The 16,655-nt window shown below is 55.0% G+C and overlaps 1 protein-coding gene across 6 annotated transcripts in view; it reads left to right on the plus strand.

The window, feature by feature from the left end:
• The window catches only part of SHANK1 (SH3 and multiple ankyrin repeat domains 1), a 55,490-nt gene that overhangs the window by 36,340 nt on the left and 2,495 nt on the right, over positions 1-16,655 (plus strand). For all 6 annotated transcript variants that reach the window (XM_037732793.1, XM_037732791.1, XM_037732792.1 and 3 more), the window contains 2 exons: positions 10,037-10,133; positions 11,858-14,957. In XM_037732793.1, coding sequence (XP_037588721.1) covers positions 10,037-10,133; positions 11,858-14,957 — 3,197 coding nt within the window. The remainder of the gene's footprint in view (positions 1-10,036; positions 10,134-11,857; positions 14,958-16,655) is intronic.

A 16,655-nucleotide genomic window follows, 5' to 3' on the forward strand; every position in this document is an offset into this window, starting at 1 on the left:
ATTGGTCAGGCTGATCTCAAACTCCTGACCTTAGGTGATCCACCCGCCTCAGCATCCCAAAGTGCTGGGATTACAGGCGTGAGCCACCGTGCCCGGTGTGGATGGGTTTTTAACAAACTTCCTGGCCGGGTGCGGTGGCTCGCACCTGTAATCCAAGCACTTTGGGAAGCTGAGGTGGGCAGATCACCTGAGGTCAGGAGTTTGAGACCAGCCTAACATGAAGAAACCCCACCTCTACTAAAAATACAAAAATTAGCCAGATGTGGAAGGTGCCTGTAATCCCAGCTACTCAGGAGGCTGAGGTGAGAGAATCACTTGAACCCCGGAGGCGGAGGTTTCAGTGAGCCAAGATTGCTCCATTGCACTCCAGCCTGGGTGACAAGAGCAAAACTCCATCTCAAAACAAAACAAAACAAAACTTATTCCTTATGTGGAGTTCAAATCTACCTCCCCTGGACTCTTACCTTTTTTGTCACAGTTTTCTCCTGTGATCTTCTATCCTCACTCACCTGGCAGCAAACCCTCATAATTCCTCAGCAAACTTCTTCACAACCACCTACAAAGAAGGAAAGGGCAGTACAGAGACAGAGAGAGAGAGCGAGAGCATGCATGTTCCCATTTTGCGGAAGATGAAACAGTCTTAGAGATTTGCATTGACTTGCCTGAGACCTCTCGGCAAGTGTGTATCTAATCAGACAGAACCAAAGTCCAAGACCTCCTCCTCTGCGTCGTGGTTTCTAGCATCCACACTGCTGAAACGGTTTGCCCTCATGATCCCCAGATTCTGTGTTTGCGAATTCGCCTGCTTGCTGAAATTTATTAGAACCGCAGGATCAATACAGGAAGGGTTTTTGTGGTTATTCTTGGACATGGGCAAAACAGAGAAAAATCTGGAGTAGCCCTATGTGCGGGCTCCCGACGAGGCGGAATGAGGCTGCCTTCTCATTTCGGCTCCTATACTGTGAACAAGTGTCTTTTCTCGGTCTATTTAGTGCCATGTGCTTTGCATCCTTGGGCTTTTTAGTGGTGATATCAGTGTTTAAAAGGTCCCCCAGGCATGGTGCTGAAGAGCTGTCTAGTGTTCCTACGTGTGAGAAGGCCGTGATGTGCCTTATGGAGAGAATACGTATGTTAGAGAAGCTTCATTCAGGCATGAGTGAGAGCGCTGTTGGCCAGGCGTTGGCTGTGAATGAATCAACAGTGTATATTAAATAAGGCATCCTTCAACAGAAACACGCACAAAACAAGGTTATGTATTGATTGGCTGAGGGAAATGTGTGGCAACCCCATAGAACATAACTACTGCAAAGAGCCACAATTGCCTGTATTGGGGGCTGTGTAATTCTTCGTTGTGGAAGCTTGTCCTAGGCATTGTAGGGTTTAGCAGCAGTCCTGGCCTCTACCATCTGGATGCCAGCAGCACATATCACCCAATGTCCCGTGGGGGGCAAGACTACCTCTAACTGGGAACCACTGTCCTATATCATTGTAAGGTTAAAAAGATTTTCAGGCCCGGGTACAGCGGCTCACACCTGTAATTCTAGCACTTTGGAAGGCTGAGGCTGGCAGATCCCTGGAGCTCAGTAGTTCAAAACCAGCATGCACAACATGGCAAAGCCCCGTCTCTACTAAACCCCATCTGTCAGCCGGGCATGGTGGCTCACACCTGTAATCCCAGCATTTTGGGAGGCCAAGGTGGGTGGATCACCTGAGGTCAGGAGTTTGAGACCAGCCTGGCCAACATGGTGAAACCCTGTCCTATTAAAATTACAAAAATTAGCTGCGCACGGTGGTGCATGCCTGTAATCCCAGCTACTTGGGAGGCTGAAGGAGGAGAATCACTTGAACCCGGGAGGCAGAGGTTGTGGTGAGCTGAGATCACCCCATTGCACTCTAGCCTTGGCGACAGAGCAAAACAAAACTCCGTCTCAAAAAAAAAGGAAGTCCACCATGAGTCACCAGTGATCCCTCTGTATGCCCAGAGACCCCGAAACACGAGACCCCCACACTACCATATCAGACTGAGTATAAATCTCTGATAAACTAATTAGAGCAAGTCCTGTTTCCATTAATTCAATAAATGCACAGAGCCCCCGTGAAGTGCAGGCAGCCACAGTGCGAGGTCTGCCCTGTGTGAACCCGGTTACAGGACAGCCAAGATCCTAGCCCTCAGGGAATTCACTCTCTGAGCTCCAGAGGTATCCCAAGAGTAGCCCCAGACACCAGCCAGTAATAAAACCAGCTGCCCACCTGCCCCCACCTCCTAGAAATGAAACTCACAGGCACTCCCCTGAGTTCTGTGGGACCTCCTTTCCCTCTGTGACCAGGGGACCCGTAGTCATTTGCCCTGTACATCCCCCTCACCTCTTCTTCTCTTGCCTCTTGGATCTGCCCCTGGGCCTTCCCCAGGCCCGCCTCTCATGTTGGAGGCTCTCTCTGCCGCCTTCTCTGCTCCTTCCCACCTGCTCTTTATCTTTCCCACTCTCCAAGTCAATGCAGACGCCCCTTCATGAGGTTTCTGCATCTTGGTGGCCTCTCTTGGCATCTGGTCTGGTTCTTATGTCTTGATTTCCTGTTCATGTCGGTTCCTCTCCGTTTTCACTCTGCATCTTCCCTCTGGTCTAGTTGCAGTGTGGGGGTGCAGTATCCCCGCCCCCCCCCCAAGGCATCTTAGGTCAGGTCTGCACAAAATTAAGCAAGAGCAAAGCATTGTATAAGATGCCGCTATTGGCCGAGTGTGGTGGCTCACGCCTGTAATCCCAGCAATTTGGGAGGCTGAAGCAGGAATCACTTGAACCCGGGAGGCAGAGATTGCAGTGAGCCAAGATCACCCCATTGCACTCCAGCCTGGGTGACAGAGTGAAAAAAAAAAAAAAAAGATGCCACTATGTAAGCACTTGGAAGCTGGGAAATTTCACCCCTCTCTAAAGATGCGCTTTCACATACAACCTAGGGCAGGTGGGGAGGAAGACCCTCAGGTGCCAACAGCGGGGGAGCAGAGCCCGGCATATCCACCCTAGGTCAGGGCATCTCTTGGGCTGTCTCCTAGGGCTCTGCAGTCCATCTAACCCTCGGCATGGCTTTGGCTTTCTTGGCTACTGTCTTTGTCACCCGCCACTGATGCCAGAGAACTCCCTTGCCGCCCGGTCTCTCAGTCTGATAAGTCATCGCTCTCTCTCAGTTCCACTCCCTGCTTCTGGGGTTCCCTCCTGGGGCTGCACTGGCCCCCTCCGAGTCAGGGCTGCCCTCCCTCCCGCCTCTCTGCGCTCCTGCTTCCCATCTCACTCTCGTCTCAGTCCACCTCTCTCCCCCTTCTAGGCCCCATCTCTGTCTGTCCCTCCTCTTCTCTCTCACTTTCCCCATCTTTCTCTTCCCATCCCTATTTCCCCATCCCCCCTCCCCCGTCTCTGTGTTCATATCTGTGTCTCTATCTCTCCATCTCTGTCTCCCCATCTCTGCTTTTGTCTCTCTGTCTCTGTCTCTCTGTCTCCTGATCTCTGCCTTTGTCTCTCTGTCTCTGTCTCCCCTCTCTGCCTTTGTCTCTCTGTCTCTCCATCTCTGTCTCTCTCTCCCCATCTCTGCCATTGTCTCTCTCTGTCTCTCTGTCTCTCTCTTTGTCAGTCTCTCCACCTTTGTCTCTGTGTCTCCTTTTCTCCCTGTCTCTTTCTATCTCTGTCTCCCCATCCCTGTCTCTTCAGTTGTCTCTCCGTCCATTCTCTCCCCATCCCCTATCAGGGTGGCCTCCCTAGCAGGAGTTCCCAGCCCCTGGTCAGCCCCAGGACTTGTGCTGCCACTGAGGCACCAGGCTCACGAGGTGACAGAGAGCTGGGCCTGCGGGCGACTCATTGAGGGTCTGCCCGGCAGCCGGTGACGTTACTCACGGCTGCGCACTCTGATTGGCTGTCCCTTCCACGCGGGAGCGAATGCTCCTGTTGATTGGTGGAGTTCAGGTGCTCCCTCCGCAGTCAGTGCGACGCCCCCATCAGACAGTGTTATGGCCCCTCGTCAGTCTGACATCTCTCCTGTTACCCTGACCCTTCTTATGTCAGGCTTTTTGACCCTTCCTCTTCCACATGGCAAATCTTTTGTCAGTTTGCAAATCTGACACCTCATCTGTCACTCTGCACCCTCCTCCGTTGGGGACGCCCCTCCCCTCTCACTCTAACCGGTTTCCTGCCACTCTAAGCCCTCTCCCGTCACTCTGATGCCTTGCCTGTAACCCCGACCCCTCCCCATCACACTGATTCCTTGCCTGTAATCCCGACCCCTCCCCATCACACTGATTCCTTGCCTGTAACCCCGACCCCTCCCCATCACACTGACAACCCCCATCACCCTGACCCCTCCCCATCACCCTGATTCCTTGCCTGTAACCCTGACCCCTCCCCATCACACTGACCCCCCTTGCCTGTAATCCTGACCCATCCCCATCACTCAGACCCCTCCCCATCACCCTGATCTGACCTGAAAAATGCTTTTTATCTCTCTGTTGTTAAAGAAGTATTGGGGCTGGGCATGGTGGCTCACGCCTGTAATCCAAGCACTTTGGGAGCCCAAAGCAACGGATTACTTGAGGTCAGGAGTTCGAGACCAGCCTGGCCAACATGGTGAAACCCCATCTCTACTAAAAATACACACACAATAAAATAGCCAGGCATGGTGGTGGGCACCTGTAATCTCAGCTGCTCGGGAGGCTGAGGCAGGAAAATCGCTTGAACCTGGGAGGTGGAGATTGCATTGAGCTGAGATCACACCATTACACTTCAGCCTGGGTGGCAGAGTGAGACTCCATGTCAAAATATATATATGTGGGGTAGGGGGGCTCAGCCAAGTTAGCAGCCTCCACAGTCTTAAAGACCCAGAATCCTTCTCAATTTCTGCTCCACCATCCTAGCCATGTTTCCAGCTGCAGACTGGCCTCATAGTCCAAACTGGCTGCTGGAACACTAGCTATTGCACCAGCATTCCAGGTATCAGGAACAAGGAAGGAAGGAAGGAAAGGCAGAACGGCAAAAGAGGGCACTTTGCTGCCTCTTGAGTTACCTCCAAGACCCCAAATGTAACACGCAACACTCCCACTTGTGCATCTGGGTTGGCCTTCCTTAATCATGTGGCCACACCTAGCTGCAAAGGAGGCTGGGAAGTGGAGTCTCTCAAAAGGTGCCAAATAAGATTGGCATTTTCTTACCAAGGAAATAGAGTAGAATGAGTATTGCGGTGGGCTGCATGCCCGGGAAGACAGACAGTAAACAAGCAAGCAAATAATTATGATGACTCCAAACTGGCATAAGTTCAGGTAGCTGTGACGGAATAACAAGAAGAAGCCTCTCCAGAGAGGAGACATTGGAGCCAAAATCTGAAGGAAACTCGAAACTTGCAGATCCTACCCAATCCCACCCTTCTGTCACCTGTCTGACCTCATCTCCCACCTCTCAGCTCCCCGTCTTTTTCCTGTTCCTCCTGAGCCTGCCAGGCTCACCCTCACTTCAGGACCTTTGCACCTACTGTTCCAGCTGCCTGGAACACTCTTCCTCTACACATGATTGTGCTGCCTTCTTCACCTCCTCCAGGAGTTTGCTCAAATAATACCTTCTCAGTCAGGCCTTCCTTGACCACCACATTTTATTTATTTTGAGACAAGGTCTTGCTCTGTTACCTAGGCAGGAGTGCAGTGGCATAATCATAGATCACTGCAGTCTCGAACTCATGGGCTCAAGGGATCCTCCCACCTCAGCCTCCCGAGTAGCTGGGATAACAGGCACATGCGCCATGCACCACTAATTTTTTTTAAATTTGTTTTGGTAGAGACAGGGTCTTGCTACGTTGCCCAGGCTGGTCTCCAATTTTGGACTCAAGACAGCCTCCCGCCTCCCAGAGTGCTGAGATTACAGACATGAGCCACTGTGCATGGCCAGCCCTTATTTTGTTTTGTTTTATTTTATTTTACTTTATTTGAGACAGAGTCTTGGTCTTTCGCCCAGGCTGGAGTGCAGTGGCGCAATCTCAGCTAACTGCAAATTCCGCCTTCCAGATTCAAGTGATTCTCCTGCCTCAGCCTCCCAAGTACCTGGGACTACAGGCATGTGCCCCTATACCCAGCTAATTTTTTTGTATTTTTAGTAGAGGTGGGGTTTCACCATGTTGGTCAGGCTGGTTTCAAACTCCTGACCTCAAATGATCCACTGCCTTGACCTCCCAAAGTGCTGGGATTACAGGCGAGAGCCACCATGCCCGGCACCAGCCCTTGTTTTAAATTACATTCTCCCTCTCTCCTGCCCCTTACTTCAATCTGACCCATGTTATATTTTACGAATTAATTTTGTTTATGGCCTGCTTGCTCTTCTTGTGGTCCAGGCCATTTGTGTAATTTGTTGTATCTGCAGTATCTGTCACAGTCCCTGGCATAAAGGAAGTCCTCACTAAATATTTCTGGAATGAATGAATCAATGAGACAAACAGAGGAATAGTCTCTGTTAGGGAGGGAAGTGCAGTGAGAAGCGTGTAATACGGACCCCAGGAAAGTCTGGACTAGATCCAGTAGAACTCACTGTGATGATGAAATGTTCCACATTTGTACTGTCCAGTTTGGTAGCCATCAGCCACAGGTAACTGTTGAGTACTTCAAATGTGGCCAGTGCAATGGAGAAATTGAATTTTACAAATTAATTTTAATTAATTGAAATTTACACTTGTCTTTTTGGTTTGTCTGCAGAGCCTCACTCTGTCATCCAGGCTGGAGTGCAGTGGTACAATCATAGCTCAGTGCAGCTATGAATTCTTGCACTCAGGTGATGCTCCCACCTCAGTCTCCCAAGTAACTAGGATGACAGGCGTGTGCCACTACGCCTGGCTAATTTTTTTTTTTTTTGAGACTGAGTCTTGTTGTATAACCCAGGCTGGAGTGCAGTGACATAGTCTCAGCTCACTGCAACCTCCGCCTCCCTGTTTCAAGTGATTCTTCTGCCTCAGCCTCCTGTATAGCTGGGATTACAGGTACGTGCCACCAAGCCCAACTAATTTTTAGTATTTTTAGTAGAGACGGAGTTTCACCATGTTGGCCAGGCTGGTCTCAAACTCCCAACCTCAGGTGATGCCCCCGCCTTGGCCTCCTAAAGTACTGGGATTACACGTGTGAGCCGCCGCACCCAGCAACTTTTTAAATTTTTTATTTTTATAGAGACAGAGTCTCCCTATGCTGCCCAGGCTGGTGTCAAACTCTTGGGCTCAAGCGATCCTCCCAAATGTTGAGATTTCAGGCATGAGCCGACATGTTGGCCTGAAATTTACAGTTGAATGGCTAGTGGCAAGTCTACGGGGCAGGGCAGGCCTAAAGGAAGGGGGTAGCTAGGCCCGGGTGGAGGACTACAGTGACAGAGCTTCCCCAAGCAGAGCACAGAGCCCAGTGCAAGGATGTTCCACGCAGAGTCTGGGAGGTGAGAATTCAGGGAACCGGGAATGCTTGTGAATGGCGGAGGAAAGGAGCAGGAGGGGGCGTGGTGGGAAGTGTAGGCGATGAAGGTTCATCCCAAAGGTGAGGACTTCATTCCAGGAGGGTTTCCTTTCTCTGCACACATGGAGAAGAAAGAGACATGGGGTGACCTGGCAGAAGCTGGGGAGTCAGGGCCCTGAAGTGCTGGACCTTGGCTGATGCTCCATTACCCATCTGACGCCTGCAGAACAGCAGGCGGTGTGTGGGGACTGGGGACTCAGTAGGAAAGTGATAAAGTCACTACCCTACCCTCAGGCAGGTTTCACAATGACCTCCATGAACCTTCGGCACTTTGGCCCTTCTACATTCAAAAAAAAAAAAAGGGCCAGCACGGTGGCTCATGCCTTGTAATCTGACACTTTTTGCGAGGTCAAAGTGGGAGGATCACTTGAGCCCAGGAATTTGAGAAGAGCCTCAGCATTTCAAATGCCCAGTTTTTTTTGTTTGTTTGTTTTGAGGTTTTGCAGAGGCAAGGCCTCCCCTCTGCAAAAAATTCAACACGGTGTCTCACACCTGTAATCCTAGCACTTTGGGAGGCCAAGGCAGGCAGATCACGAGGTCAGGAGATCAAGACCATCCTGGCTAACATGGTGAAACCCCATCTCTAGTAAAAATACAAAGAAAAAAAAATTAGCCAGGCTTGCCTGTAGTCCCAGGTACTCGAGAGGCTGAGGCAGGAAAATCGCTTGGACCTGGGAGGCGGAGGCTGCAGTGAGCCAAGATCATGCCACTGCACTCCAGCCTGGGTGGCAAAATAAAAAATTAGCTAGATGAGATGGTGCCTGCCTACAGTCCCAGATGCTCAGGAGGCTGATGTTGGGATCACTTGGGCTTGGGTGAGCCGTGTTAACGCCACTGCACTCCAGCTCTGGCTCAAAAAAAAAAGTTTAAAATTTATTATTTTTGTTGCTGCAAAGATGGATATTATCCAGGTAGATTTTTTTTTTTTCACTTCCACTTTGAAAATAAATTAAAGCATTTTCCCGAAAAGCATCATGGGCCCTAGACACCGTAGGTGCGAAGCCTGCGATGCAGCAGCCTTGCCCTCAGGGAGTTTGTAGGCTGCTGGAGGGAACAGGCAGGAAGCAAACATGGGTTCTGAGGAAGAGAGATGCTGTGAAGGAAACGCGGCAGGGAAATGCAGTCCGGGAAGGGGGCGAGGAAGGTCCCGCTGAGCAGAACTCAGCGCTGGAGAGGAGCTGTGACAGGAAGAGGGAAAGCGTCTGCAGAGAGGACTGAGCTTACCTGTGTTCTCAAGCCCTGGTAGACGCGGGGCTGACAGAGGTCAGGAAGAGGTGGAAGTGGAGGTGGACGAAGGGAGCAGGTGGGTAATGGGGGCAGGGGCTGGGTCCTGGGTGTCTTTATGTGTGGGCTTCCCTAGAACGGGAGCCTGAGGTGGGGATTCCTGTGCCAAGGGTTTGCTAAGGGGGGATGCTCAGGGAGTGCGGAGACTGGCCGGGGCAGTGGAAGGTCAGCAGGTACAGTTCTCGCTGGAGTCTGCCTCCAGCCTGATTCCATGGGGAGTTCTGGAGTGGGAACCCGTGGGGTCAGGCTGGGCACACTGGCCTTAGTGCTGCCTTGGACCTCCGTATCAGTCAGCTGTGGGCTGTGTACTGCTCCGAGAGGCAGGGGCACATAAGGGACTGGGTGAGTCCAGGACTCTGAAGGAGGGTGATTCTTAGGGCTGCAGCAGGTGGCAGTCCCAGCGGCGGGGGAGGGGTGGGATGCCACATGGCGGGGCGGCTGCAGGGGCACCAGCAGTGCTTGTCACGGAGGGTCTTGTAGACCAGAGTTGGGAGTTGGGTCCCCTCTGTCCTAACTACATGGGGCAATTGCATGCTTTTTGAAAGATGCCTCCGACTCTTTTGTGGGAAACAGATGGGAACAGGGTTGGGGATCGAGGATGGCAGCTGGGAGACGAGGCAGTGGGCTGCTGCCGCCATCCTGGAGAGCACTGGTGGGGACCTGGACATGGCAGTGGCTGGAGGAAGGAAGCAGAGCGAGAGTGGACAGAAAGTCTGCTTTCTTCTCCTTTCTTCCTCCCTCCCGCCCAGACACAAGGCTTTTCTCTTCTCTAGAATCTCCTTTCACCTTCTTTTTTGTTGTTGTTTTGAGCCGGAGTCTCGCTCTGTCGCCCAGGCTGGAGTGCAGTGGTGCAATCTTGGGTCACTGCAGCCTCCACCTCCCAGGTGCAAACGATTCCGGAACCCCAGCCTCCCAAAGTAATTAGTATTACAGGCGCCTGCCACTACGCCCGGCTAATTTTTGTACTTTTAGTAGAGACAAGGTTTGGCCATGTTGGCCAGGCTGGTCTCGAATTCTCGACCTCAGGTGATCCTCCCGCCTCAGCCTCACAAAGTGCTGGGATTACAGGTGTGACCCACACCTGACCTCCTTCCACCATCTTCTTCGCACTGCTGTCCCTTCTCACAGCGGCTTAGGGAAGAAATAGGGGGCAGCTGTAAGGGGAAGTATGAGGCTTTCTGCACTGACTGATCTTTCTCTGCTATTTTTTCTCTGTCTCCCCCTCTGACTGCCGCCCCAAAGTCAAGCTTCGATCCCCACCACCGTTCCCAGCCAAGTTATGAGCGTCCTTCTTTCCTGCCTCCAGTACCTGGGCTGATGCTCCGACAAAAATCCATCGGTATGCCACCCAGAAGAGGGGGTGTGTGGGCTGCGGGAGGCCAGGAGGGTGACAATTTAGGAAAAACGAGCAGACTTGGGAATGTTCTCTGCTTCCAGAGAGACCATAGTTTCATCAAATTGGGTCAAAAGTTCAGGCTTTGGAGATGGGCGAACTCGGCCATAAATCCTGGCTCCTCTCCTTCCCAGCTGTGTGAACGGGGACCGGTGGCTTCACTTCTGTGGGCCTCCAGCTCTGCATCTAAAGAATGGGAATGTTGTGAGCTAAAGCCCCCGCTCCAGCTTTCTGATTCTTTCGCTTATACCCAATTCCATCCACTCATTCATTTTGCAAGTGTTTACCGAGCGCCCCCCACAGACCAGGAATCATTCTAGAATGGGGATGTGTCAGTGAATAAAACAGACTAAAGGCTCCTGCCCTCCTGGGGCTTGCTTTCTAGCAGGGGAAGATAGATAATGGATTATAAGGATGATAAGCAAGAAAATTATCTAGTACATTAGCAGTGGTACGTGCTAAGAGGAGGTGACAGTTATTGCTAGCCAGATAGGAAATGATGGTGGCTGACCCAGGGTGGTGACTCTGGAGGGGTGAGAGGGATTGGATTCCGGATACATTTTGAAACAACAGAATTTGCTGGTGGATTGGATGTGGGTGATGTGAGGGAGAAAGCCATGAAGGGTGACTGCAAGGTTTTCAGTCTGAGAGCCTGAAAGGACAGAGCTGCCGTGGCGGGGGGAGACCGTGGGCTGGGAGGAGTCTGTTGGAGAGGAGATCGGGAGCTTGGGCTGGAGCCTTGGGAGTCTGAGATGCCCATGAGACAGCCAGCTGGGTGTGAGTATTTGGATATAGAAGCCCGGTGCTCAGGGCGGAGGATGGGGCCGCAGGCAATAAACGTGGGTGTCAACAGCAGAGTGGCATCAAATGAAGCTGGTCACTGGTCCAGAGGGAGTAGTCAGAGGCGAGAAGAGGGTCAAAGTCAGAGTCCTGGCAGTGAAATAAGCAAACACTTAAACTCCTCCACGGCTCCTGGAGTTGTTTTTCTTTGATTACATCCAGCTTTTCCCCAGCTCCTCGATTTCAAAGTCCATCAGTGTGAGTCTTGCAGCCGTGGGGTCTACCCCGCTCTCATTGTTTACCTGATATTTTTTTTCTATAGATCCGCTCCCTTTTAACCTTAAGCCTCATCCTAAGTGGTTCTCTCTGTAGAATCATAGCTTCAATGTACTGGTTGCATTTCTTTTTTTTTTTTTTTTTTTTTTTAATTGTAAGGGTTATTGCCGAGTTTAAAATGAGGAAACTGAGGACTGGTTGCATTTCCTTCCTGCATATATGTATAAAGAAACACATATCTATGCATAAACACGAGGGACTATCCCTTCCCAGTTCAAACAGTGAATGGTTTATTCACTGAGCCTTGAACGGAATTTTTTAAAGAAACGGCGCCCCCTCCTGGCGTGGGGAGGAAGCTCCGCTGAATTTCAGTTTCCTGACCTTGCGGACCTTGTGGTTTCCGGTTGTGCAGTGCACAACCTGTACCTCTGTATGATGCAGATTTGGGTTTACCCCAGCTGGGGAAGGGCTGGGCGAGTCCACGTGAAGTTCTTAGCATATATTCTGGCTGCCGTTCTTCTTCTTAGTATTATTGTTGCGGTTCTATGGGATAGTGGAGCAGGGAGACCCTCCCTCCCTCCTGCCCCCCTCCTTGATCCTCTCTATCTCCCCAGGGGCAGCAGAAGATGACAGACCTTACCTAGCACCCCCAGCCATGAAATTCAGCCGCAGCCTGTCTGTGCCTGGTTCGGAGGACATTCCCCCGCCACCCACCACGTCCCCACCGGAGCCCCCCTATAGCACACCTCCAGCCCCCTCCTCCTCAGGCCGCCTCACCCCCTCCCCCCGGGGAGGGCCCTTCAACCCTGGCTCTAGTGGCGCCCTCCCCGCCTCCTCCCCAGCATCCTTTGACGGGCCCTCCCCTCCCGACACCCGCGTGGGAAGCCGCGAGAAAAGCCCGTACCACGGCGGGCCACTGCCCCCCGCCCACCACCACCCGCCCCACCACCACCACCACCACGCCCCGCCGCCGCAGCCCCACCACCACCACGCCCACCCCCCTCATCCTCCCGAGATGGAGACAGGCGGCTCTCCCGACGACCCTCCACCCCGCCTGGCGCTGGGGCCCCAGCCCAGCCTGCGAGGCTGGAGGGGCGGCGGGCCCAGCCCGACCCCCGGGGCCCCGTCCCCGTCGCACCACGGCAGCGCGGGTGGGGGCGGCGGCTCCTCCCAGGGCCCGGCTCTGCGCTACTTCCAGCTGCCCCCGCGGGCAGCCAGCGCGGCCATGTACGTGCCCGCCCGCTCGGGCCGCGGCCGCAAAGGCCCGCTGGTTAAGCAGACCAAGGTGGAAGGCGAGCCCCAGAAGGGCGGCGGCCTCCCGCCCGCGCCGTCACCCACGTCTCCGGCGTCCCCGCAGCCGCCGCCCGCGGTGGCCGCACCCTCGGAGAAGAACTCCATCCCCATCCCCACCATCATCATCAAGGCCCCGTCCACCAGTAGCAGCGGCCGCAGCAGCCAGGGCAGCAGCACCGAGGCAGAGCCCCCCACCCAGCCCGAGCCCGCGGGAGGCGGCGGCGGCGGCGGCTCCTCGCCCAGCCCCGCCCCGGCCATGTCGCCCGTGCCCCCGTCCCCCTCGCCCGTGCCCACCCCTGCCTCGCCCAGCGGCCCGGCCACGCTGGACTTCACCAGCCAGTTCGGAGCCGCCCTGGTGGGGGCGGCCCGGAGGGAGGGGGGCTGGCAGAACGAGGCGCGCCGGCGCTCCACGCTGTTCCTCTCCACCGACGCGGGGGACGAGGACGGCGGCGACGGCGGGCTGGGTGCAGGGGGCACCCCGGGCCCACGGCTGCGCCACTCCAAATCCATCGACGAGGGCATGTTCTCCGCCGAGCCCTACCTCCGGTTGGAGTCTGCGGCCGCCGGCAGCGGTGCGGGCTACGGCGGCTACGGGGCCGGAAGCCGAGCCTACGGGGGTGGCGGGGGCAGCAGCGCCTTCACCAGCTTCTTGCCCCCGCGACCCCTGGTGCACCCGCTGACCGGCAAGGCCCTGGATCCCGCCTCCCCGCTGGGGCTGGCCCTGGCCGCCCGCGAGCGAGCGCTGAAGGAGTCCTCGGAGGGCAGCGGGGCCCCCCAGCCCCCTCCCAGGCCCCCGTCGCCCCGCTACGAGGTCCCGCCGCCCACCCCACACCACCACTCGCCCCACGCCCACCACGAGCCAGTGCTGCGTCTCTGGGGGGCCTCCCCGCCGGACCCCGCCCGCAGGGAGCTGGGGTACAGGGCCGGGCTGGGCAGCCAGGAGAAGTCCCTTCCCGCCAGCCCGCCCGCCGCCCGGCGCTCCCTGCTACATCGCCTGCCGCCCACCGCCCCGGGGGTGGGGCCCCTCCTGCTGCAGCTGGGAACGGAGCCCCCGGCCCCGCATCCCGGAGTGAGCAAGGCCTGGAGGTCCGCAGCCCCCGAAGAGCCCGAGCGGCTGCCGCTGCACGTGCGGTTCCTTGAAAACTGCCAGCCGCGGGCCCCTGCGGCGAGCGGAAGGGGGGCCCCCTCGGAGGACGGGCCGGGGGTCCCGCCGCCCAGCCCACGCCGGTCCGTGCCCCCCTCCCCGACCTCCCCGCGGGCCAGCGAAGAGAACGGGCTGCCCCTGCTGGTCCTGCCGCCGCCCGCCCCCTCGGTGGATGTGGAAGACGGCGAATTCCTCTTCGTGGAACCGCTGCCTCCGCCCCTGGAATTCTCCAACAGCTTCGAAAAGCCGGAGTCGCCCCTCACGCCGGGGCCTCCGCACCCGCTACCCGACCCACCTGCCCCGGCCACCCCGTTACCTCCCGTGCCACCCCCGGCTGTCGCCGCAGCCCCTCCCACCCTGGACTCCACCGCATCCAGCCTGACATCCTATGACAGCGAGGTGGCCACCCTGACCCAGGGGGCCCCCGCCGCTCCTGGGGACCCTCCCCCGCCAGGCCCGCCTGCCCCAGCAGCACCGGCTCCCGCTGCTCCACAGCCCGGCCCAGACCCTCCGCCTGGCACGGATTCTGGCATCGAGGAGGTGGACAGTCGGAGCAGCAGTGACCACCCGCTGGAGACCATCAGCAGTGCCTCCACGCTGAGCAGCCTGTCTGCCGAAGGTGGTGGCAGCGCAGGGGGTGGGGGCGGGGGTGGGGCCGGTGTGGCCAGTGGGCCGGAGCTTTTGGACACCTATGTGGCCTACCTGGACGGCCAGGCCTTCGGGGGCAGTGGTCCTCCCGGCCCGCCATACCCTCCTCAACTCATGACTCCCTCTAAGCTCCGGGGCCGGGCGCTAGGAGCTGCTGGAGGCCTGCGGCCTGGCCCCAGTGGGGGACTCCGAGACCCTGTCACCCCCACTAGCCCCACCGTCTCGGTGACAGGGGCTGGAACCGATGGGCTGCTGGCCCTGCGCGCTTGTTCAGGACCCTCTGCAGCGGGCGTGGCGGGGGGTCCGGTGGCTGTAGAGCCAGAAGTCCCACCGGTGCCCTTGCCCTCGGCCTCCTCTCTGCCTCGGAAGCTGCTGCCCTGGGAGGAGGGCCCGGGCCCACCACCACCACCTCTGCCTGGGCCCCTGGCCCAGCCTCAGGCCTCAGCGTTGGCCACAGTTAAAGCCAGCATCATCAGTGAACTCAGCTCCAAGCTTCAGCAGTTTGGGGGCTCCTCGGCAGCCGGAGGTGCTCTGCCCTGGGCCCGAGGAGGCAGCGGGGGAAGCACAGACAGTCACCACGGGGGAGCCAGCTACGTCCCCGAGAGGACTTCCTCCCTGCAGCGGCAGAGGTAAGCCGGGGATGGTGGCCAGTAAGGGAGGCCAGAGGGCTTGATTTCATGGGTACCAGAGTTGGCCTTCCCCATGGCTGTGTCCCTTTAGGGTCTCAGGGTGGCAGAAAGGAAACAGAAGCCAGGCTGGCTGCTCTCACAGAAGTGCACTTTCAGATACTTTTTCTCTCTTTTTTTTTTTTGGGGGGGGGTGGGGAGACAGTGTCTTGCTCTGTTGCCCAGGCTGGAGTGCAGTGGTGCAATCTCCTCTCACTGCAACCTCCACCTCCCAGGTGCAAATGATTCTAAAGCCCCAGCCTCCTGAGTAGCTGGGATTACAGGTGCCCACCACCACACCCAGCAAATTTTTGTATTTTTAGTAAAGGCAGGGTTTTGCCATGTTGGCCAGGCTGGTCTTGAACTCCTGACCTCAAGTGATTCAGCCCGCCTTGATCTCTCTCCCAGTGTGCTGGGATTAGAGCTATGAGCCATCACGACTGGCCATGGCCAATTTTTCTTAAATTTTTTGTAGAGACCAGCTATGTTGCCCAGGTTAGTTTAAAACTCCTGGGCTCAAGAGATCCTCCTTTTTTGACCTCCCAAAGTATTGCAATTACAGATGTAAGCGACTGAGTCCAGCCTTCAAATTTCCATTTACCTCAGTAGCTTCTGTTGTGTCTTCCCATCGCCATTACAACCCCTATCCCATAATGAACAAAAAGTTATTAACAAAGGAGACTGGAGTGAGACCTGCTTATGTTTGTTTCCTTGGTGAGCCGTCACTTCTTTCTGACAGTCCCTGAAATCTGTGCGTCCTCTGAAGCCTGTGTGGTCCAAGACACGATGCAGTTACAGGTGTGGCTGTAGAGCCCACCTTCTTGGCTTCCAGTCCCAGCCTCGCACTTTCTACCTGAATGATCTTAGACAAATGAATGCTAAGGCAAATTCTACCTCTTTGTAGAAGGGGGATGGCTTAGTGCCAGCCTCAAAGAGTTTCTGAGAGGCTTTAATGTGGGCCATTGTTGTAACATGAGATGGGGGAAGAGAGGGGCTTCTAACAAGAGCTCAGCAACTTCTACATGGGGAAATAGGGGATAATGCTGAAGGTTCCCAGAGCAGCCAGTTAGCTACCTCACCACAGAATTTGAGCCGATTCAAGACCTCCTAGTCCTAGAGAAAGTGGAGTGTTATTTCTGATTCAGATACACAGAGGGTTGGGAGCAGTTCTTAAACCTCTTTGTCCATCTACAGAGTTCACTCGTATTCTGTCTGAAGATCTGTTATCCTAATGTGTCTGACATTCATATATGGGTTCAGGGAGTGTATATTTGGGGCAACTTGAATCTATGCTCCCAGGCTGTAAAAAAATAAAGAAAAGAAAAAGGAGACTGGGCAGGGTGGCATGTATCTGTAGTCCCAGCTACTCAGGAGGCTGAGGTGGGCAGATCTCTTGAGTCTGGTAGGTTGAGGCTGCAATGAGCTGGTATCACACCAAGGCACTCCAGCCTGGGCAACAAAGTGAGACCCTGTTGTAAAGAAAATCAAAGAGAGAAAGAAAGAAAAGAAAAAGTGAGTGTCTATTATCAGAGCAACTTGAGTCAATGCTCCTAGGTTGTATTAAAATAAACAAATGTGTGTTTATTAGGCCTTTAAGTTCTTTTTTTTTTTTTTTTTTTTTTTTTTTTTTTTTTTTTTTTTTTTTTTTTTTTTTTTTTTTTT

The sequence above is a fragment of the Cebus imitator genome, unplaced genomic scaffold, assembly GCF_001604975.1.
Source record: "Cebus imitator isolate Cc_AM_T3 unplaced genomic scaffold, Cebus_imitator-1.0 Scaffold473, whole genome shotgun sequence".
In the NCBI taxonomy this organism is placed as follows: Eukaryota; Metazoa; Chordata; class Mammalia; order Primates; family Cebidae; genus Cebus; species Cebus imitator.